Source organism: Carassius auratus, chromosome 19, assembly GCF_003368295.1.
Source record: "Carassius auratus strain Wakin chromosome 19, ASM336829v1, whole genome shotgun sequence".
NCBI lineage: Eukaryota > Metazoa > Chordata > Actinopteri > Cypriniformes > Cyprinidae > Carassius > Carassius auratus.
In genome coordinates, this window is record NC_039261.1 from 29163091 (window position 1) to 29188086 (window position 24996).

General features: G+C 35.0%; 1 protein-coding gene and 1 long non-coding RNA gene across 2 annotated transcripts; both read right to left on the bottom strand.

Moving 5' to 3' along the window:
- Positions 1-5180: 5180 nt before the first annotated feature.
- Positions 5181-8639, bottom strand: LOC113120154 (C3a anaphylatoxin chemotactic receptor-like). Its single transcript, XM_026290096.1, has 3 exons — positions 8438-8639; positions 6703-7240; positions 5181-6438 (listed from the first exon to the last, which is right to left on the bottom strand). Exons 2-3 carry the CDS (start codon positions 7237-7239, stop codon positions 5926-5928), a joined length of 1050 nt encoding a protein of 349 aa, XP_026145881.1. The 5' UTR covers position 7240; positions 8438-8639; the 3' UTR covers positions 5181-5925.
- A 13244-nt stretch (positions 8640-21883) lies between these two features.
- Positions 21884-23958, bottom strand: LOC113120309 (uncharacterized). The gene is made up of 2 exons (XR_003294585.1): positions 23887-23958; positions 21884-22985 (listed from the first exon to the last, which is right to left on the bottom strand). It is a non-coding gene; the product is annotated as an uncharacterized LOC113120309 (long non-coding RNA).
- Between the last annotated feature and the right edge of the window lie 1038 nt (positions 23959-24996).

Genomic DNA, 24996 nt, shown 5'->3' on the forward strand with positions numbered 1-24996 from the left:
TTGATATTGTTTTAAAATATGCCTATCATATAGATATATTATATTATTGGTAAAGAATAAAGAGTTGTGATTAGCTTGCTAAGTTAACCATTTCTTGTATTTTGGTTGTTCATTCTAGCTAGACTACAGTTTTCCATAGCAAACCAAAATTTCCCCTTTCCCTTACCTGCAAAAAAAAAGAAAAAAGATGCTTCACGATGCCATAAGGACCTTTTTGTCTAAATGGTTCCATAAAAAACCTTTATCATCTGAAGAACCTTTCTATTTCACAAAAGGTTCTTTGTGGCAAAAGAAGGTTCTTCAGATTCTAAAAAGGTAAGAAAAAGATGGCTCTTTGTGGAACCAAAAATGGTTCTTTTATGTCATCGCCGTGAAGAACCTTTTAAGCACCTTTGTTTTTAAAAGTGTGTCCAGGAAAAAGTGGACATATATCGTCACACTATTAAAGTAAATAAATAGATAAAATAATAATAATAAAAATCTACATAATAATACAAATTACAAATAAAATTACTCAGAACTGTCAGGAGACACACAGTCAAGATGTCGCAGTGATTATGATAAAATAAGAGAGAGACCAGGGATGGTTGTAACATTTTTGACATTTCTGTTTGTATCTTGAAGTTCTTTTAAGCCAGAGCATTCAACATGCAATTCAAACTAGTATCTGCTATTAAATGGCATAGCTGTTATCTTTGTAGCACAAACAGAAATGCATGGTTTAGTTTCAAACCCAAGGAGTGAAATGTACTTCACCCAACAGTCTGAGAGTTAGATGTAACATACCCTGGGGTGAGATGTAAAATCATAATATCCCGCAAGGTGAAATGTAACATTATGCAACAAGGACTATGAAAAAAGGACTTTGAAAGCTTTTTAACACTGACTTTTAAACATAATTGGTGTATGTTTCTGTGTATGTGATACATTAGCAACATAATAATAAAACTGAATAACATGCATGTGTGTTAATGTCAAACCTAATTGGACATAATCAAACTGAACTTGAACACTTGATCATTTAGAGACACCACTCTGATTGTTTGTTAGTTTGTTTGTTTGTTTTTACATCAAAATGAATTTTTCTCTTCTAAAATCTGCTGTGTCTACCACAGGGATTTACTTTGTCATATGTGGAATAAAGACTAAGCTGAGAAAGTGTGAAGTGAAGTCTCCCCTAACCAATGCCCTCTGGTGGTGGAGATGCACAACTTTTTGTTTTGTGCCATGCATTTGAATGAACAATCACTTGTTCCATTGCCAGTGGTTTATCATCACATTTCAAAATACGTTCTGGTGGAAATGTTGGTGAATTTGCTTATTAGTTTGATGACTGGTTTTATGTTTTTTTTTTCTTTGCTCGATAGTTTACAGCTTCATTTTTTTCCACAGTTCTGTCTTTAAATTTATTTTTGCATGATTATACAAAGCAAGTGCAAGCTTGTGGTCAAGGGTGATACAAGTGATTAATGCTGGAGGTAAACAGTCTCCATGTGTGGGCATGTTTGTATCTTTGCCCAAGTAAGAATAATGACTAATCTAACAAATGATATTTTCCAGGGTTCATTTATTCCAGGATATAAAAGACAGAAATAGCCAGTGTTTGTGGATGTGCGTGCACATGCTTGTTGGGAAATCTGACCCCAGCTTTCAGTTCTTCATGCTTATCAGCTGTGCCAGAGATGGTGGTTAAGAGATTTGTGGAATAAAAAGTAAATAAAAAAAAAAGGTGCTATATCTTTCATGAATATAGTTGACACCCTTAAAAAAAGAAAGAAAAAAACAATCAATAGGATGTGCTAGGCACCTACTATGTAATGCACCATGCGAAAGAAGGAAAGGAGAAGTAGAAGCGAAGAGACGTGTAAAAGTATACAAAAGCTCCTACACTGAAAAAGAAATTATTCATTGAGTTTACTACATTTTTTAAGGTAAGTGGTTGCAGTCTAAATAGGTTATCTAAATAGTTTGCAACCACTTAGCTTAATTTTTTTTTTAGGTTAAGTCAGGAAGTCCATTCCTTTCTTATACCTTCAGCAAGATTTGATAAGTGCTTGGTCAAACTTAGCTATAGGCAAAAAGGGCCCTCTACCCTTGGGCTTAATCAGGTGACATATGGTATTATAAACTTATTATTTACACTGCACATCTCTACTGCTGTAAGTCTGCAAAGCATCCAGTTGTGGGTTTTAACACATTTAGAAGATAAGCACAATGAGCTAGATGAGCTCCGATCTCCTGATATATCTGGATCAAGAATAATTACACCTTCAGGCTTAGATGTGGTTTCCAAGCAAAAATATTTAAAGAGAACTTTGCAGAAATGACCAGGGGCCCAAGAAAGTACCTCTGTCTCAATCTTGACCAAATACACACACACGCTAAAGAAGAAAGACTTGGACTTCATCACGTATACATGACACACACACACAGTTGAGTAATACAGAATAAATAAATAATGTAGGTTAAGAGTAAATGAATAAATGAGCAAATAATAAATGAATATATGAAAAGTTAATTCATAATGCAATTCATAATATCTATATTAATATAGAAATACTTGATAATTAGCACATACCAATGCTTGGTTAAATTTCTTCTTTGATTCTCTTCTTCTTTTAAAAATCTCTTTATTAAATTTTTTTTTTTTTAAATTCCCAATGTTTATCAATTGTATATTGTGTATTTATTTTGGGTTTTGGGTGGTTGACTAAATGCAAGTGCAAAAACTAAAATGTCCACACACCACTCAGTTGTGAAAATTCACTTCCTCTTCAGACTTTCACAGAAGGCTACTTTCAATGTGAATAAAAGATAGCCAGGAACATTTGCTGCTAATATATAAATAGCTGAGTCTCATCTTCATGCACCAGTGTTTTTTATTTTCTGTGGCTTACTTCTACAGATTATAGAAAAATTATATATATATATATATATATATATATATATATATATATATATATATATATATATATATATATATATATATTTATTTATTTTATTTATTTTTTTAACTGAAAAAATAGCAATAAAAAAATTACATTTTATAAATTTTTATAACAATTATTCAAACATTTGTATCAATTTAATAAGTAATTATTATAGGATATTAAAGTACAAATACTTATTACCAAATACAAAAAAAGTGTTCTAAAATTGCTATTAAAAAAAATAAATAAGGAAGGACAAAGGGAAATATTATGCAAGAAACAACAGCAAAGGGCAAAAAAAGCTTAAACAGAAGTTCTTTCTTCCTGTGAGCATTTTTACTTTCTGTCAGGGAGTTTCTGATAGTTGTATTTCGGTTTCACTACACAGTGCTGTTTCAGATGAAAGGGCTTTATAATTACAAAGAATTATGAAATTAATACAATTAGTCAAACTTACTGAATGTAATCAAGCCAATTAAAATAAATACTGGCTTAAACAGGAATGTAGTTCAAAGTGTAATGTGAAGCTCCCAGTAACATTAAGGCCCAGACTTTGCATAAAGAAAATAACTTAGATTTACAAGCTCGTTAACAGTCTGTATCAGATTTGTATGGTTTTTAAGACTGGTGATATATCTCATGCACAACCATGTTGCTAACTGCTTAACATAAAATCTGCATTTTACTTCTAAAACAGACCAGCGACCTATTTTTGGGCCCGAAACAACTTTACACCTGTCTAACAAACCGCAAGTCAATGGCAAAAACACATTGCTTGTGATGCAGCTTGATATCATCATATCACTATTAACAATAGTACAGACACCTCAGAAGAAAATGGAAAAATGGATTCATGTTATAAACATTCTGACTGATGTGACACTTTTTCACTTCCCCTTCACCACCCATTAAAACTGTCACCACACCTTCAGCTACTTTCTCAGAATCCATTTATGCTTGTTACAAAAAAAGAAAGTGGTTGACATCTTTTGCAGTTTTGCATCCCAAAAAGCAGAACCCTGGTGGCATATGAGATAATATTTAAAAGGAAATTTTCTAACATTAGGCTGCAATCGGATCATTCAAGCAGACAGGAAAAGGAATATAGAACAGAAACATCTTAAAATAAAAAACACACAAGAATAAAACCTCTATAAAGTTTTAAAACCCATAGCACTTGTATGCAAAAATAAATAAATCAATCAATCAATCACAAATAATCACACAGAAGAGGCAGCCGGAGCTCAAAAGTAGGAAACTTTATATTACCAAACCACAGACAGGAAAATAAATAAGTTCAGGTTTTGTATTATTATTTTCTTTTCACATTAAATTTGGCTTTTAAGATGTTTTCAGACAAAAAAGAAAATAATATAATAATAATAATAATAATCAAGAGGACCAAAATAAACTGCTTCATAAAATGCTCTGTATAATACAAAGGTACATCTTTCTTCATGCGCAGTAGTTCAAGTTTTTCACAATATGCCATATATACACCTTTAATTTCTATACCGACCAATCAGAATCGATATTCAAATGACACATCATTCCGTCAAAAATGGAGCTAATGCAGACATATGAAAATGTTGTCAGACTTTGAATTTCCGCTGCGTTTATCTCTCATCACACCACAGCTTTTTTCTCCAGTAAAAATGAAGCACATATGAACACACACTTTATAAAGCAATCATGTTGCCATTTTCGTTTGAAAATTTTACTGAACGTAATACAATAGCCAGTGCATTTTGCAATGTTTGCATACTTGAGCTAAGGTAAAAGGGTTGTACTATAAATGCAAACAGTAACATTCTGGGTGTGTACAGTAAACAGGTGTGTGTGATCATGAAGACTTGTATTTGGTTTATTCAGTTATATGTTATACCTATGCAGTACAGTGGAATATTGGGTTTGATATATCCATTTAGCGTACCATTACTACTATTAGTCAAATATTTATATATATATATATATATATATATATATGTGTGTGTGTGTGTGTGTGTGTGTGTGTGTGTGTTATACCCTCATTATACCCTAAAATGAAAGTCCTAGAATCGCTTGTGAACCTGACCACAGTTTAGTGGCTTTTGAGCAAGGAAATATAGCCGCTAAACTGCGGTTTACATATTAATGCTAAGAGGTCACAGAAACAGACTTGTGAAAATCATTGCTTTCAATTCTAAAGTTTATAATGTACAAAAGCATGTATTATTTCGCTTTACTAAAGTGTCAAAATTACACTCAGAATCAGAATCAGAAGAGCTTTATTATCAAGTATGTTTACACACACAAGGAATTTGACTTGACGACAGGAGCTTCCAGTGTAGAAGAAAGTATTTACGTAGTGCAGACATACAGTACATAGGAATAACACAGTGGGAATGTAATATAACAGTAATGTATAAAAAAGTACTACATACAGAAATAGAAGTATAGGGAAAAATGTAATTGTTTAGATAAATGTACAGCTATGTTATAAGTGTGCAGATATGTTAGTTACAAAATGTGCAGTTTAACATAATATCTCAGATAACTATGTTAGTTGTGATTGACAATGTAAAATTCTGAAAGATGAATTGTTCAGGCTGAATATAGCCTGTGAGAAAAACAGTTTTTGTGCTAGCTGTTCTGGTGGTCAGTGCTGTGTGCTGTGCGCGGAGCAGAGGGAAACAGTTTGAAGAAGAGAGTGGCGTGGGTGTGAGGAGTCCGGGGGGAATTTTTTTTTTTTTTTTTTTTTTAGCCTTTTCCTTACTCTGGAGATGTTACATCACTCACAAATATATACATGTTGATTTCACTATTATTCTATGTCTTCCTCAGATAAGTTCTTAAATATCAAGATTATTTTAAAGACAGTCTGGTAGTAAAATTGTCAGAAAGAAAAGAGAGATAGATTTTTCACATTTGGATTTGATCAGTGTTTACATATCAACCTCCCCGAAATATTTCCCCACTACTAAAAAAGCAAAAATGACATTAAAATCTATCTCTTTTAAACTTTGGTCATGTCCTCAGGTTTCTCTCGAATGATCCCTGCAGTCTTTGGAATAGAATTACAGCTTTCTTCTGCAGTGCCTTCCTGGGACTGCACAGTGTGGCCTTCCTCCATAAGTGCTCTGCGATAAATCCCTGATATGCTTTGTCTGAAGCGTTGCCTAACATCCAGTCCCATGCAGAAGTACAGCAACGGGTTTATGCAGCTGTTTAAATATGCACAGCCCTTCGCAATAGGCAGGCCCACTTTAACAGCTTGGCTCTTCTTGTCCACCATCTTGGCCAGCAGTAGGCAGTGGTAGGGGCCCCAACATAAGAAAAAGGCACAGACCAGTCCAGCGAGAATCCGGAGAGGCCTCGATTTTCCAGAAAACCTTGTTCGGCGTATGCCAATGCCAGCTATAATGTAGCAGGTTAGGATGACAAGGAAGGGCAACAGGAATCCACATGAGAAGCGAATGCTGTACAAGGCGTTTTTTGCTGAATTGTCACCCTTTGATGCTTCTTTCACCTGCACAAAGTAAATCAGATTTCTGAATGATGACAAATTATTTCATATTTACTATGGTAAAAGAAAGTTCATGTTTAAATGGACAGTTCACATAAAAATTTGAAATGAAAATTGAAATTGACTCATCTTGATGATTTAGGTTATAGAAGGCTATAAATCCCATATATATAACCGATAATTAAACAATTCGATCTATGCAATATTATAATGTAAATACAATTATTTGATAACCTATTTTTAAATGCATTCCAAAGTTGTTCTGACCTCCAGTGAGCACTTGCTCAAGTTGTTGTCACCAAGATAGACCTGCCGGTACACAAAGTACGGTGAACTAAAGATCACCGCCACAATCCAAACTCCCACACTGACCACACGAGCGGCAAATAACGTCCGTCGTTCTCTGGTGAACACTGGACACCAGACGCAGAGCACTCGATCCACACTGATGACGGCCAGAAGAAAAACACTGCAGAACATGTTGGCGTACTTGAAGAAACCATTGAACTTGCAGAGAAAGAGTCCAAAAGGCCAGTAGTCATAGAAAAGCTTTTTGAGGAGCGAAGTTATACGGGTAAGGCAGAAGATCAGGTCCGCTATGGCTAAATTGACCAGCCATACGTTAGTCACACTGGGCTTCAGACGCTTGCCAGCCACCCAGATGACCACAGAGTTCCCAGTGATGCCGAAGATAATGGTGATGGTGTAGAGGACAATGGTAACAATATTCATAATGGCATCAATGTCCACTTTAATTTTCTCATGGTTGGTTGAGATTTCTGAGCGGGGCTGCATGGTGGCCATTCTGAGAGACAAATAACAATTATATACAGTATGTCTGCTCAAATTAAGCATTTTATATGATACACAGATGGAATGATTAGCAAGGTCACTGTTTAAATTCCCAGGGAGTGCATTCAGGTAAAATGATATCTGTAATGTGTAAAATAATTCCCAAGAACTACAATACTAGAAATGAGTAAATACGAGCACAAAAATATAAGCATTTACATGCACTTCCTCTTATTCACCCTGGACCATTTCCTTGTGTATTTATGGGGTGGTTATTAAAATATCAATTACACTTGAAATTTTAATTTAAATATTTATATATATTTTAAATATAGTTTGATCGAGCCATATCGGGCTCTCACATGACAGAAGCCACCCAGCTATTACTCAGAGTCTGTTTCAAAATATCTGTCTGGAAAAAGGGGGAAAATATTGAACCTTTCACCTTCACCAAAATAGAGAAGTGTAAAGAAACCAGTGCTTATAAATGGCACACAGCTGCAGAAAAATCTTCATGCACTTGATTCATACATTTGTGACAGCAATTAATAAAACTTGTGTTGTGCGTGTGTTTCACTCAATGTTAGCTAATATTTTTCTGGTACATTGCCATTTAGTGAGCATAAGTGTCATCGCATGCTCGTATTTGAGCGACACCGTATAGTAAGATAACTATGAGTTGTCTAGCAACTAAGAGGTTGCAGCATATAAAACTGGTTTAAAAGCAAAGCTAATGTGAGTTATATCTTTTGAATTGGTCTGTTGAATCATGAAAGGTCAGAACATCTTATTGTAGTATTTCCATTACATTTAGCATTTACTCACACTAAATATGTTGTGCAAACCTGGCAAGAAAACAGTTAATTGAAGGTTATTAATTCCTCAATGGAAAACCCAATGATACTTCTTGAAAAATAAAAAACTGTTGCTTTGCATCAGAGTTAGTTGTGTTTCTCCTTTCATGTTAAAACAGAAAGCAATAGTACATACGAACAAGAAGAACACAAAAAAAGCATGACAATTTAAGACAGAGAAAGGCAATTTAACAGCTTATATTTGAAAACTCATATTAAATGTGTAGTATATATAACACAAAAAATGGAATAAAATGATTGCACAGCATCGATCGCATTGGAAGAAATTTAGTAAATAAAAATAAAAAATATAGCAAATTACTAACTGGATAATGAATTGCTGTGGGTGTTCTTACCTTAGTGGAAGTTTGCTCAAAGAACTAGTTGACACAATCAGTGTTTGAGGAAACACCACTGCATTATAATTTGTGAATGTGTCCAGCAGAGACACAGAGTAAGAGTGTTAGGTCATGTTCAGTGTACAGACAAATAAATAAGTGACGGGTTCATTGACATCATTTCCAGTTCTCTCCTTCTCTCTGAACTCTTTTCTCCCTTTTTTTTTGTCATGTGATCATTAAGTGTCTTCTTTACGGACAAGGAGAGGACAAACAGGAAGAGGGAGGAGACACCGATGAACAAACACACAAAAATAAATACATATGTGTGTTTTCTCCATTATGCCTCTGGGGAAGTTAAACGGATTGTTAAAGGGATTTCTCACCTTCAGGCCATCCAAAATGTAGATGAGGTTGTTTCTTCATTGCAATAGATTTGGAGAAATTTAACATTAAATCACTTGCACACCAATGGATCCTCTGCAATAAATGGGTGCCGTCAGAATGGGAAACCAAATGGTGGATCACAGTAACACACAACACAACATCTTGTGAAAAGGAAAACTGTTTGTAAGGGGGAAAAAAGCATAATTAAAGCATTTTAACTTTAAACCCTCGCTTCTATTTTTAAGATTTATTTTTGGCATTTTTTTGCCTATTATTGGAAGGACATAGAGCTGACAGGAAGCACAGTAGGAGAGAGAGAAGGGGGCGGGACTGGGAAAAGGTTTTCAAGCTAGGATTTGAACTCAGGACTCAGTAATGCAACAGCAAGATATGTCGGCATGCTGCCAACAAGGCTAACAGTGCAGACTAAACTGTCCCTTTTGACCCAATTACCACTCCATAATCCATAATAATGTTTTTTTTTTACTTCTGTAAAAAGCCCATCTCCTGTTGTCCTCCCACATTAAAATTCACCATCAAGTTGTTTTAGAACTACTGTTTTGGATTGATTTCACTTGTACTGTAAATGGATCTTGATCTGTGCATATTTCTCGCCTGATTCAGACTTTTACACTGGAGGAATCCGTGTTATGGATAAGGATTGTATTTTATCCAGAAGCAACAGTTTGAAGTTAATAATTACTTAAAGGTGCACTAAGCAATATTTGAAGAAACATTTTTGACCACAGTGTCAGACCGAGTCTCAAAACACAATTTTAGTCAATCAGCAGTAAGGGGGTGTGTCCTGTAATGATAAAGAGAAGATAGTGTTTAATTTGAGTTCACAGGATGGATATTAGCAGATCGACTATAGATAGAGAGAGATGGCAGATAAGAAAAGAGGAAAATATCAGAGAAACAAAACATTAAAATTAAGGGTTATGATTAGGTAAGACCCGTGTAAATATTGGAGCAGCCTTCTAGCAGTGGAAGGCCTTGAATCTGACACAGAGGTTGCGTTGTTTTCAGTACCCTCCTTGATAGGTGAGTAATGTTGATTTTGCATCTCTCAGTTTGTTTCTCACAACTTATCTGTGCTGCTTTTGTTTGAATATGCTTGTGTGTCATCTTCACTTGTTTCCACGATCATCATAGCCATGGTTGTGTACATACATGTGGGAGATTTAAAAAAAAAAAAAAAAAAAAAACTGAGGCGAGGTCTTGTTGGGGTGTGGGCATGTTCGTTTTGATGCTTTCAAATATCAACATAGTTTGGCAAAATTTGCTTAGTGCACCTTTAATGACGAATTTATCACAAACACAAAACTTCTGGGTTACTTACATTACTTGTGTATTACAGTGATGTTTTATCAGCTGTTCTGGTGGCACCCATTCAGAGGATCCATTGGTGAGCAAGTGATAAACTGTAGAATTTCTCCACATCTGTTTATATGAAGAAACACAATCAGCTACATCTGGGATGGCCTAAAAGTGAATACATTTTTAGCAAATTTTATAGTTTAAAGTATATTATGTATCTAATTACATTCCTGTCTATAAAGCAGTCATTGTAACTGTACATGAAAACATCATATTATTTTCTGAATTTTGAAAGAATAAAAATGCTAATACTGCTGCTACTACTACTACTAATAATAATAATGATTTTAATAAATGTGTGCAATATTTCACATGTAAGCACTGTATGCACCAATATTTGCATATCATTTGCATGTCTGGTTCTCTTTGTCAATATTTTGTGTTTTTGCCTACATCTAGTTACAAATCCCCCATGAATTAAGTTTTTAAATACATATCAGTTCAAATTTAAATGAGTTGAAGTAGTTTCTAACCTTAGATATAAATGGGTGAATAGTATTGTTTATATTTAATACTTATTAACATTCACTAAAATCAATTTGTTATGGCATTAGAACTATTAGTATCAGGTCACTGAAAAACGATTGCGATGTTTTGTTTTCAAGTGTTTATATTGTTTTATCTTTTGAACTCGTCTAAATTAAGATGTAAAAAGTGACATTGTTAAATGTTGGTCTGTGCTGCCACCTACGGCTGAGATATAGCATTACAGAACAACATTTAAGAATATGTGACCTGACAATCAGAAAAAAAAAAGGTATGATAATAGTCAATTATGCAGTTTACGCAATGTCAAATGTAAGAAATAATAGCGCAACTGACAAAAATGTGTAATTAAAGTTAGTAAGGAAGACTAATACAATAATAATACATATTTAAATAAAATGATTAAATTCAAATGTCAAGTAAATATCGGTACAAGAAAACAATTCAAACAGGAAAATAATCAAAAATGCATTTGATATTTTATAATTGTTAATTTAATAATAATAATAATAATAATTGTATAATGTTTCTGTGGCTCAAGTGGTAGAGCAGCGCAAGTTTGTGGATTCGATTCCCAGGGAACACGTTAGGTAAAAACTGTTAGCCTGAATGTGCACTGTATGTCGCTTTGAAAAAAAGGGTCTGCTAAATGCATTAATTTAATTTAAATTTAATAATAAAAACACAGCAACAATATATTTGTAAGCAGGATAACATATGTTAATAGAAAATGTGCAGTGTTTAAAAACTTACAGAACTCCAATATATCAACAAAAATAAACAAATGTTCTGAACCTAGCTTTATCCAATGTTCAGATTTTTAGGCTATATGTCTGCAAACTTAAACATACTTAATGAGATCATTTGAATACTTCAAATTACAAAACATGTGCTGCGCTTAATCAGCTGAGGAACACTGTAAAAAAATATGACATGCTATCTGCTTAAAAAAATTATGGTACACATATCATGTTTGAGTAGATTTTAAGGTTGTTGTTTTTTTGTGAAATGTACCCAAATAAATTAAGTAAAAATTCCTAAATTATTTAGTCTATGGCACAATAAATTTAATATAATTAGGGAAATGTGCTCATTTATTTTAAGTTTATTCTCAAAAGTATGTTATTTTAAATTAGATCTGTTTGTATTTTGTTATTTTATACATTTACAAGACTGTATACAGCCAATCAGCTCAAATAGGAAAATATTGAGAAGTACTGGAAAGTACTGCACTAGCACTAGCAAGGCTACTGCTCATTAAACAAGGTTAGAGTACCTTGAGTAGTACTACAAGAGTAGTATCCATAACTACAAGAGTAGTATCCATAACTACAAGCTCTACTCTTCTGCACAGTGGTAACGATTGCACTGTGCAATGGAAACTTCGATGTTACAGAAACTCTTACAAATGTCAAATGTAACTGAACATTAAACATTAATAGATGCCTCCCTTCACTCAAAAACATAAAGTAGCATTTAATTTCAAAATTTACTTTCCATATCCAACCATATGCAAAGCATGCTGGAAACTAACAATCACCTCTAAAATAAAACTGCAAAATTGAGCTAATTCACTTAAATTAAATAGGCAGCCTTCTTTCCTTAATTATTTTAGTTTAATCAGGTCCCCAATTCAAGCACCAAAACTGCTTAAGTCTCCTAAAACAAAATGAGGAAAACGCATCTCTTGGTTTTATAAGTAAGTGGTTTTATAAGTAAAAAGTCCACATTATTTTCTATACAACACTGAATCACAATTTCTTTAATCCACACATTATTTTTAATTATCACCTTAATTTTTTTTATGAAAATTACAAGACCCATGATTCATTTTTTAAAGTGAAGTATGGTGAAATTCATTGTGTGTTTTTTTATGTATGCAGGTGCTACCAGTGATGAATGGGAAATTTCCCTGAACAAATCTATTGAGGCAACTTGGGAAAGAACATCAGAGGGGCCAGACGTGCTTAGTTTAAAAAGAACAGGGTTGTCTCTACTAAAAGGAACTCTCATTGTTAACATCTTAAACAAAAATTGCACCACTGTGTTTCACAACTTTCCTGTTGGATTTGGTGACCATTTTTTCTTCATACTTCAGGGTCCTGGACCTCTCAAGTACGCATTTGAGCAAGGAGTATACATAACAGTCAATCAATGTTGTAATACTCATTTTCGAAATAAACTTTTACAAATATGTGAACCTAAACCACAAAACCATAAGTCATAAAGACAAAAGTCATAAAGGTCAATCTTTTGAAACTGAGATGTATACATCATCTGAGAGCTAAAAATAAGCTTTCCATTGATGTATGGTTTGTTAGGATAGGACAATATTTGGCCGAGATACAACCATTTTGAAAATCTAGAATAAAAGGGTGCAAAAAAAACTCTAAATACTGAGAAAATCACCTTTAATGTTGTCCAAATGATATATTTACAGTAGAAAATTTATAAAATATCTTAATTGAACATGATCTTTACTTATGTTCTAATGATTTTTGCCAAAAAAGAAGATAATATTGAAACATACAATGTTGTGTTAGCTATTGCTACAAATATAACCGTGCTATGGTTTATAGCGCTCCAGTGTCACACCAACACATAGGCCTATATATCTTTTCATATCTATAAAGTTCTTTTTTTGGGGGGGGGGGGGGTATTCTTTTCTAGATTCATTACATGTAAAGTAAAACATTTCAAAAGTTCAGTACAGCTCATGAAAGTCAAAATTCCAGTATATCCAGCATAGAATCTTAGAATATTTATTCCAGTATAGAATATTAGCATATTTACATTTGAGTTTCATTAAATGACCATCCCTAAAGTATAAATTCCATGTATCTCTTGTTTTTTGAAACTTCAATAATGGGGAAGACTGCTGACTTGGCAATGGTCCAGAAGACCATTAAATCATTGGCTGCTTTTCCACTTTCGGGCCAGTGCTTTAAACGGGCCAGGCAGGGCTAATAGCTTCGGTGCTACATACAAAAATAGCGATTCCATAGTGATGCTAACCCTGCAGTCCAGCGCTATGAGAGGGACAGAGACAGTGGATCTGGAAAGCTAGAGTTACAGAATTAAGGAGAGACTCTAACAATGATAACCAGAAGTACTGTTCAGAGCCTGTATGTCTGCAAGGTCTACAACATCTATGGAACACCACGGCCTGTATCTGTGGACATAAATAGTTAATATCCTTCTGTTAGCTAAAGCTCAGGCGAATTTGCAAGCTAACAAGCTACTTTCATTCAACGAGTAACATTAGTAGTGTAGCATGATAAAAACTGAGGGATCTGATGTAATAATTAAAAATACTCACATGTACAGTCTCTTTCTCATATGAAGCATACATCCGACAAGGGGGACTACCGATGAAAATTAGCACTTTTGAGCTAACTCGGGTACATTTACATTGTTTTAATGTTTATTAATGTACACTGTCCCCTTTCAAAAATAAAGAAAAAATTAAAAAATTTAAAGGATTCACAATTCATTTGAGACCCTGCAATCATTTTTTTTTTTCTTTCTTTCTTTTTTTTTTTTTTGTTATTAGTAAGCTGTGGAAGCCCAATTCTGACTTTATAACCTTAATTTTGACTTATAAGCATTGTAAGTCGCAATGGAATTGCGAGATATGAATTGCGAGTTTATCTCACACAATTCTAAGAAAAAGACTGAATTGCGAGTTTAAATCACACCATCCTGAGAAAAAGTCACAAGTACCTTGTTTTATTTTTTATGTAGTTAGCGGAAACAGGCTTCCATAGTAAGCAGCTGCTTTAGACAAAAATTTTACTCAATATCACAAACAAGACACAACATGCCAAACCATAATGGCAGCAATTGAGAATTCCAGTGAGTAGAAACGGGGGTGGGGGGGGGGGGTAATTACTGTGTGTACGCGCTTATGTATTCAATTCAAAGATAAGAAAATATGCTTTTTATTTGCTCACACCCCTTGAAGTCAAATCAAAACTTGTTTTGTTTGCTTGTTTACATGTCTAGGAGCTTAATGTATGCTTTCTTTTCATCATCTTGGACGTCTTTTATGTGTCATTGACCCATAATCACTTTAGTACAGTGATTTAATTTAGGCTTGACTAATGATGAAGGTGATTCATGGTAGACAGACTGTTTGGAAAAATTGGTGGCAGTGTTGATGTGGCTTCATAAGGGGCAGTTACTGGACAGATAGTCAATTCCTGATCTAAACAAGCAATTAAATCGGAAACTACATTAGAACCACATCAAAATACATTCGTAAGAGTATCACTAGGCAATTAGGCCTAGCTAGGCCTGTAAACATGCTATCCTTCAAAATGTTCATTCTCAGACCATTTGTAACTGCAATGAGGAAAGAAATGTGTTTTATGTGAACTTGAGTTATGTATATCCTTGGGTGATCTTTTAGTGGTATGCCAGTAAATATCATAATATTTGTCTGTGTGTGTCATAATACAGTGACGTGAAATGAGCTATGGCTTTTTTCTCCTCTTTCTGATTCAGGTTGCTCCATTGCACCATACATTATTTGTGGACTTCTGACGCTTTTCTTGATTCCCATTACTGCAGTGGATTTGGTCAAATACAAAAGGTTGGTTAGATGTTTGACATCCATAACATGATGTCCGGCCTGTTTTTTAAACAAAATTCAGTGCAAGAAGATTCATTTCAACTTAATTTTTTCCCCAAATTTAATTTATAAAGCACATTTTAAATCAACCTTAGTGCAAAGTGCAAAAAGTTAATGAAAATAATAAAATCCAAATAAAAAAAATACATTCACATTACAAAGAATTAAAAGCACAAAAAAAACTTGGCATGGGGATGAGGCATCTTCATCAGAACAGATTTGGAGAAAATCAGCATTAAATCACTCGCTCACTAATGGATCATCTGTAGTGAATGGGTGCCGTCAGTCTAACAGCTAATAAAAACTTCACAATAATCCACATAACTCTAGTCCATCAGTTAACATATTGTAAAGTGCAAAGCTATGTGTTTGAATGAAAGAAATTCATCATTAAGAGGTTTTAAGGAATTAAAAGGAGTTTCTTAATGATGGATTAGTTTATTACAAACATGCTGCTTAAGAAACAAACTCATCTTGGATGGCCTGAGGGTGAGTATATTTTCCACTAATTTTTATTTGAACTATTTATTTGATATATCTGGGTAAAGCTGTCCGGTAGCATTGGCAGTAGCCTTGCTGACACAGGACCTCCTAGAGAGTATTGTGTTTTATATGTTACTTCTAAAAAATAGTTAATCAGATTAAACAACTAATTTCAAATGACCACCATTAGAGAGACACTTGTATCCTGATGCTGTAGTTACAGCATTGACCAACAGGGGCTCATGAGGCTTTCCAAAGCGGTTAGTCTGGCACTTCTCCAGGTTTATTGACCTAGTTTAAAGCACATCTTTTTATTTAACTCTTATCATACATACATTTTACTTAAAATGAAGATTCCAAACCCACTTAAATGAGAGAATCACAAATATATTACAGTAATGTTTATTAATTAACACTTGTTTTAACTATTTTTTGTTTCAAAAATAAAATAAAGCCATTAGAATTATAACTGTTACTTAATTTTAGAAGCATATTTTTCTTCTTTTTTTTCAGCCTGATAAAAAGACAAAGTATAATATCATCATAAATCACCCGAGATATAACAGATAAATATCATAGCACAAACTTTGCTTCCATCCAAATTTATAGACCACAGACTAGGGTGTGGAAAATGTATTATCTAAATTGTATGAAACAAATTCACTGGATGCCAGATATTGTAATTTTCAAAGCTTTGTTAAACTACACAGAAAAACAACATGCTTCATGCAAACAACATTTGAACTTGCATGTGCATCTTGGCATGCAAGTAAACTTTGAAAGATGCATTAAACACAGCTGCATTTCTTCTTTCTCTGGAAGACAGCAGTTATATTCCATGTAAGTTGTGTTTAGATGCTTTGAGACTTTTTTCCATGACATAATTCAATCAACCGTTAAATCAACTGACTGGTTATCAAGTGGTTATCAATTTCCTGAGACAGGAAGTAGATCGAAATTGTTTCTCAGAAAACAAGAGTTGTGCAAGCATATTAAACACTGATGTGCTGATCATTAGATGCTCTGCTGACATGCTGCATGAGCACTTTTTTTTCTTTGTGCTTACAAAATAGAGGGGAGAAATTTGTCCTGATTTCATTTTTGTGATGACACAAGTTGTAGTATCAAAGTTCATTAGAAACAATATTAAAGATGCCAAAAAATGTCAGCATATTTGTCATATCCTAATGTTAGTTAAACTTTTGCCCTCAAATATGTGCTAAAATGTTGTTGCAAGAAAACACATTTTCTCATTCAAAAAATAATCTTGGTTGAGTTTTTTTCTATTTTGCACATTGGTTCATTATTGAACTGCGTATTATCTATGTATCGGCACTGCATGCACTGAGTAGAGTGTTTTATAATAAATTAATGTGTGTATATGATGTATCCTTCTCTTTGCTGCAGACAAGGGCCAACACAAGTGAAGACGAATATGAAAACAGAAACTTTGGTAAACCTCAGCCCAAGTAGGAGTTGTGGCCTAGAAGTGACCTATATATAAAATACTGTGGTGCTCAGGTTAAAGATGTAGGTTCCAATTGGTCCAGAGTCCTGCATGACCCCCCAAGGGTGTATTACACTGATCAAAAGTGACAAGGACATTTATAATGTGGTGGAAATATTTATTTGATCCCCTGCTGATTTTGTAACTTTGCCCACTTCCATTCCAACCTCTCCCCCAAGCATGGACAAGACCTGAGAGCTTTCAAAAGATGTCAGAGACAAGATTGTAGATCTACACAAGGCTTGATTGGGCTACTTGATTGGGCTACAAGACCATCAAGGAACTTGATAATGATCTTAAGGCAGTTGGGACCACAGTCACCAAGCAAACCACTCGTAACACACTACACCACAATGGACTGAAATATGCAGCACCTGCAAGGTCCCCTGCTCAATAAGGTTCATGTACATGTTTTTCTCCTGAGGGTACAGGACAACTTTGCCACATTGAGGGGCAAATGCATGGGGCCATGTACTGTAAGATATTGGATGAGAACTTCCTTCCCTCAGCCAGAACACTGAAGATGGCTCATGGATGGGTCTTCCAGCACGACCTGCATGACCTGAAACATACCACCAAGGCAACTAAGGAGTGGGGCAAGAAGAAGCACATTAAGGTCTCCAGACCTCAATATAGAAAATCTGTAGAGGGAGCTGAAACTTTGAGTTGCCAAACGACAGCCAAGAAACCTTAAAGATTTAGAGAGGATGTATAAAGAGGAGTGGGTCAAAATTCAAACCTAGGGGCTGTTTCATAGAAGATGCTAAGAAAAGCAGGGATTAAAGTCCAAAACCTGACAAATAACCTATCAAATAAATCAGGACTAAAGTGGTTTCATAAACATCTATTTAAGTTCACGCAATTTCACTAATTCGATCCAGGTACAATGATTTGGGATAATTTGATGTGCACGCTTACTCTTAAAGGGGGGGTGAAATGCTCGTTTTCACTCAATATCCTGTTAATCTTGAGTACCTATAGAGTAGTACTGCATCCTTCATAACTCCAAAAAGTCTTTATTTTTATTATATTTATAAGAGAAAGATAGTCTGTACCGATTTTTCCTGGAAAAACACGAGCGCCTAGAGGCGTGACGTGTGGGCGGAGCTAAAGAATCACGAGCGCCAGTAGGCTTTTGAGTTGAGAGCATGTGGAAGCTGTGACACAGATCCAGAGGCTGAAATTTAACAAGAGCAGAGGCGGTATGCTATGTGGTATGTACTGAAACTGTATATATTTGCTTAGCGGTTTTGGAAAATGACTAAGTTCCACTTTATGTCTTCTTTTTTTATTATTTATTTTTTTTAAGCTGTACATGTGGAAAGTGCAGTTTGATGACAACATCGCATGTTGTTTACTTGATGTGCTTAAGCGCTGATAGCTAAGTTAACAACACAGAGATATTTAAAGCAGTTTTACTCACCGCATGTGGTTCCAACACACAATCGTGACCCTTTTCCGTTGGGACTGCATTATCCTTAAGAAATAAACGATGTGCAATCCGAAATGCAGGGAACAAACAAAAACACTTGCACAACTCCGTTGATGCTCTGTAAAAATAAACTCCATCCACTGGTCCCTTAATGCTGTTTCTCTTTTGGTAATCTGTGCAGGGTTGTCTTGCCCTGGCAACCAAAAACACACTTCTTTTGTGACTTTTCCGCTCCATCTAACGTCACACAGAGCCATACTCGAAAAAAACTTTCCGAAACTTGTGACAAACCGGAAGAGGTTTTTTTGGAACAAAAATACTCCTTCAAACGTACAACTTAATTTTTTAAACTTTGTCCATGTTTAGCATGGGCATCCAACTCTTTAACAGTGTAAAAAACTCAGTATGCATGAAATAGCATTTCACCCCCCCTTTAAACAGCCCTTAATGTCAATAAAGGATCAGATCGGTCCACCATGGCAAACAGCGAATATTTGTGCTGTTTAACGCATTTGACACATTGTGTGTTCCTCTGTTTATAACTGACATGTCACAGGTATTTTTTTTTTCATCTGTAAATGTTAGAAAGTCATGCATTGCTGTCAGGAGTGAATGAGCGCATGCACTGAATAAACTGAGCACAATAGAATAATGGCGCAATAATTCTGAATAAAATATGCATTCTGCTAAAATATTTGTTGTTGGACATTAAATGTGACGCATGTAGAATTTTAATTCTACACATAAGTAAATTTTAATCATAGCAATAACTGTAAGTCAAATGTAAGCTGCTAATACTATATTAGCTGCTATATTAAATGAGTTAATGTGTGTTCCTCTTATAAGTTAAAATGTAGTCTGATTTCTATTATTGATTTTCATTTTCAATTCAGTGATTTGAACTTTTAATTTAGTGTTTTAAATGCTTTAAAGAGCAATTTTAGATGGTACTGTTTTTACTAATAACTAAAATGTACAGCTGTCATAAAGCTCAAGAGAAAGGCTGCATGGCTAGAAACTGTGCTATGAGTAAGGTCATTAGATTTTGGGCACAATACACTAAATAAAGTAGCCTATTTTTTATTTATTTTATTATTTAGGTTGCATTCTCTATATACTTCTATTTTAGGAATAAAATAAAGTAAACTAATTGTAGACTATGCGAGAGAGTCAGTAGTAATATCAATGTGTTCCTATTGGTCAGTGTTAGAGGAACTCAGTTTAGCCTCACAGTTAGCCTGTTCTGGACCAGGTTAGTTTCTCAGAGTGACTGATCTTGAGCTATGAACATTTTTATTTATAAAACAATGAATCAAAAAAATCTAATGAAAATAAGTCAGACTAACTGGATTAAGCATGGTTTATTTGGTAAACTTGTTTTGAAACAAACCCCTGATTACCAACTACAAAAAATCGTCTTACCTCTGTGCTTGCCAAAAAGCATTTCTGCACCAACTGCACCCAGTACGAAGTCATGTTTTGCTTGGGTATCACATACTTACATTTTTCACTCACTGAAATGCAAATAAATTTCTAACTTTTATATAATGCGTTTTTTTGTATTTTTTGGTTTGTATTCTGTCTCTATACGTTTAAACAAACCTACCATCATAGAAAATATATGTATTATATATCTGGGTGGACAGGAAGAGTTGTTACACATTCCAACACATTTGCCATAACTGTGAACAACTGCACGCACACAGTTACAGACATTGAAAGTGGGTTACAAAATTCCCTGGGTTAGTACAGAAGCATCTATCGTCATCTTTCACCACCACAATATTAATTCCCTTGTGATTGTGTATCAAGCATTCTTGTGTATTTTACGTGGGTAGAAGATTTGACATCTAATCATAAAAGCTTTGGAAAATAAATGAGATTAAGCTTTTTCTTCTCACTCTCACTTTCAGTCACTTCTTTAATCACTCTCTCTGTCCGTCTACAACATTCTTGCCATTCCGTTGAGTCATTGGCAAGCAGATCAGAGGTGTGACGAAAACGGAAAATCACACTCCCCTCCCCTGTCAGCTCTGTGTGATGATGTCGGTGTGTTTGTGCATCACAGGAAAGTCATTATTTCACAGACAGTACCTGGTGAATTGCACTTAAGTAAGAGGTCATCTTTGTATATTTCCGTCTACAAGAAGTAAGATTCATGATTTGAAATAGATGATTAAAGTGGCAAACTTTAGACACAAGGCATGGGAGGGTGAAGGAGGAATTCATCATGTTAAGAAGTTTTAAAAAAAAAGGGTGCATTTCAAAGGCATTAAATATTTTAAATATTCCAATTGCTCTGTACAGCTCTTTGAAATAACATCACAGTTCATCATCAGCCAATCAGAATCAAGCATTCATATAATCTATGGTAGCAAATAAACATCTGGATACTATTAACTCTAGTGGGCTGGGAGGTTTTTCATATTTTCATACACATAAAAAAAGGAAAATACATAAACTTAAGATGCTGACTGGCACCTCTGAATGTTGGCTTTTTAAAAGAAAACATCTGTTCTTGGAAAAAAAGAAGGAATGGAAGTGTGTAACAACACGTCACACGGTGTCGGTAGATTTGAATGGGTTAAGGGTCATGGAACACTAACAGTGCTGCTCATACTACAGGAAGTCTTGTGATGATGTCACAGATGACCGGAGCCTGGTTTAGACTCATTGATGATTACAGACGCTTGGATCATGCTCGAACAATGTGCGTGTGAGAGCAAGTCTGTCTCTGTGAGCTGTAGTGAGACATGCAGTCATAGTAGACTACGTTATGACTAAAACTATCCTGTCCGGACTTGTTTGCCTCCATCACACGAAATACCAGTAGCTGGACATTCTGGTCATTCATGGTTTTCGCAATTTGACTTTGCTCAACTGGAAATAATGTAGCTTTGCCAAACCTAACAGAGGCAGGCCACAAAAGAGATTAGGGTCAGTAAAGACTGTGAGTTATGAAATCCTGTGCCTTGAGATTTGTTATGGGATTCCCCTTCATTCACAGATCTAGGAGTTTTTGGACTGTAATCTTAACCCTTCCTTCTGGCCCAGTGCCTCACTGAAAAACATCCTGATGGGAATTCTATGCTTTTACCTCTGTATAATATTTCCTTGTTCAAAAGAATAGAACGAAACAGAGACCAAATACATATATGGCTGTAACACAATATCCTGGTTTACTACTGATTTTACACTGCGATAGGTAGTGTATAAAGCATATTTCATATTTTTAGAGCAAAATCATAGATAATTTGCATTGTATATGAAGACATGATTAGCCTATAATGTATATGTTCAGAGTGCCCACAATTTTAACTACAATGAATTGGGCTAGAGTATCATTTAAAAAGTATATTTAAATAAATAATAAAATACATTTTAAATATAGATATAATCAAAAATCTAAAAGTATGATTTTCATTTCTAAAATATAACTCTATCTTCCGCTGAAATGACAGATTTCTCTCTGGTGACATTCAATGCATTAAAACCTCCCTCAATTCAATAAACAACTGATGAATTCTTATTTAATACATTTTTCAAACACACACACACACACACACACACTGTACTTGCATTTGTGTTTTTTTCTGGGACTCTCCATAGGCGTAATGGTTTTAAAAACTGTAACTTTCTCACACTACACCTAAACCTACCCCTTACAGAAAACTACTGGCAATTTTTACGTTTCATAAAACACCATTTTGTATGTTCTCTAAGCCTTTTGTTTTATGGGGACACAGGAAGTGTCCTCATAAACCATGTTTATGTTGTACCCATGTCATTTTGCATAGATATAATGGAAAAGCTGAAAGAAGCAAAAAGAGTGTCGAGTTCATCAGATGGCTTCAGATCAGTTCATTAATAGAGGAAAGGATGTTGTTTCTGCTTGATCATGCATTCCTCTTAGGAATTTAAACACCTCAAAGAATCCACCCACTTAGGCTAAATGTGGCTTGTCTTTTGATGCAAATGCATCCCATTATGACACAATGAACTGCTGCCTACTGAGCATTAAAAATCCACCTCCCCGCCCCAGCGCTATGAAAAGGCTCCAGTGTCAAAAAATATGATGCAACTTCCGAAGCTGCAGATGAATAGAAGAATGGTTCGCCTGGACAAAGCACGTGCTTCTAAGCGTTCAATGAGGTGCATGACTACAGCAAAAGATTAGAATATCCTGTGGTGAGTAACAGATGATCCCCACGTTTTGGGAAGGGCACTAAGGTGTGTTCTCCATCCATTGATTTTCCACCTGTTGCCTCGGACAAGATGAGATCATCATCATGAGATCAACCAAGTCCATTACGAATCACTTAATCACAATTATACATTATTGGACATTTTCCCATTTGCTTTAAATGAATCATGGCTGATCAGTTCTACAATGATGGCAGATACTCGACGTCATACAACATTAAAAATATTAAAAATAAATAAATAGATTAAAATATAAAGAGGGCAGTTAAATACTAATAATGGGAATATATGTACAAAAATACTAATAATGGATAATTATACATATACAAGTAGGAATTTCACACTGCACCAAACCACGAGTTATCGTCCTTCCAAACCTGTGCTGTACTTTCCGCGTCCACGAGTCCGCTATGGTAGGCGTGACGTAAAAAAAAAAAAAATCATCATCGGAGAGTCTCTGAGCGGATGACCGCGTGCATCCCATGCCCGTGGCTGCTCGAACCTGTACAATCCACCAATAAAAAGATGTTCAATAATTCTTTTTTTTTTTCACGTTTGTTGCGGAACATCAGTGTACACTTTTGGTAGTATGAACATAAGTAGGCTATCCCGCGTCCGTGCTGTCCATGTAAACTTCCGGATTGCTCATGCGGAAAGTATAAAACGAGCTAAAGCCCTTCTGTTAACCCCGGGTAGAAAAGAGTGTTACAATTATTATATTTATCATTAGTATTTCCACTGCCCTCTTTATTTATCTTTTTTATTTTGTTTGACGTTGACGGTATGTCATTGCAGGTGTTTTTATTAGGCTAACTCACGGCATTGTAGAACTGATCTAAACACAGTCATCTATGATTCAGTTATAGTTCATGGAAAACTGTCTAATAATGAGTAAAATTTTAATGTTACGACTAGAGCTATAGCAACAGTTACTCGAGCGCAAGCCTCATACTCACGTGTTGGGACAGCCAAGGAAACACCACGCGCTGTATAAACAGTTGTTTCAGCCTTTGAGCAGAAAACGCTTTCATAGGTGTGTTCTTTGTAGCCTGAAAATCCCATTCAGGAGTAATAAAAATCCCAAATGAGCAATGCCAGTGCCGTTATGTAAACAGGTGTGCTCCATTTGTCTGATTGGTGTCACACTGACACCTCAGAAAGCCTCTGCAAATAAAATTCTTAACCTCAGTCTATTCAAGATTAATTGTTAACTGTGACAAGTATGAAATATGGAGCAATATAAGCCTGGATTCTATATAAATGAGGTTTAGAATGACCCAGTTTCAAGTGTTAAATGGTGTGCTTAATCTATCATATCACTACATAAGTACCAGATTCTAGGCTACTCTCACCTCTTCCTGAAGAAGTACAGGATATCACCCCACACAGTGTAAAACAGACATTTATCTTATCAACATGTCTCTCTTTGCCTTGCAGTCATGGGCCAAACAAAAAAGGAATACATAAGAAGGAGTGGGTGATGGAGAAAATGAAAGAGGGATGGGAAGGAATGCATGTGTGTGCATTAAGGCATGAAGACACTTGTGCATCCTGGAAGTATGAGTGGAAATATTAGCACGATGTGTCAGAGGAGGCCAAGCGAACCAATGTGGGGAAAATGCTCAGTGGTTGGTTGGGGGGCTTCAGATCTTCTAGATTGGCATGTGAGGGGGTTATGACTATTATGTTCTGTTGTGAATTGCACCTAATTGGGACCCTCTCTGTGAAATCCAGGCTAAGTCTCAAAATCTAGTTATACCAAGCATCAAAGTTTGATTTCAACCATTAATTTCTCTACGTTTTCAATCTTTGACATGGTCTTAGTCAGTATAAAGATATCAATTTTACATTTTCACAGAATGTTCTTTACCTTTTGAAGGATGATTTTATATAGAAAACAGTATTTCTAAAAGAAAAAAAAATGCCTGTACCTGGGTTTTCACAGACAGGATCACTATTTGCCAAAAAAAATGAAAAATAAATAAATTAGCATCTCATCGCAGTCCTTCATCTCCGTGGCATCTCCCTATGGCAAACTGTAATCTGATACGAATGTAGTCTCATAT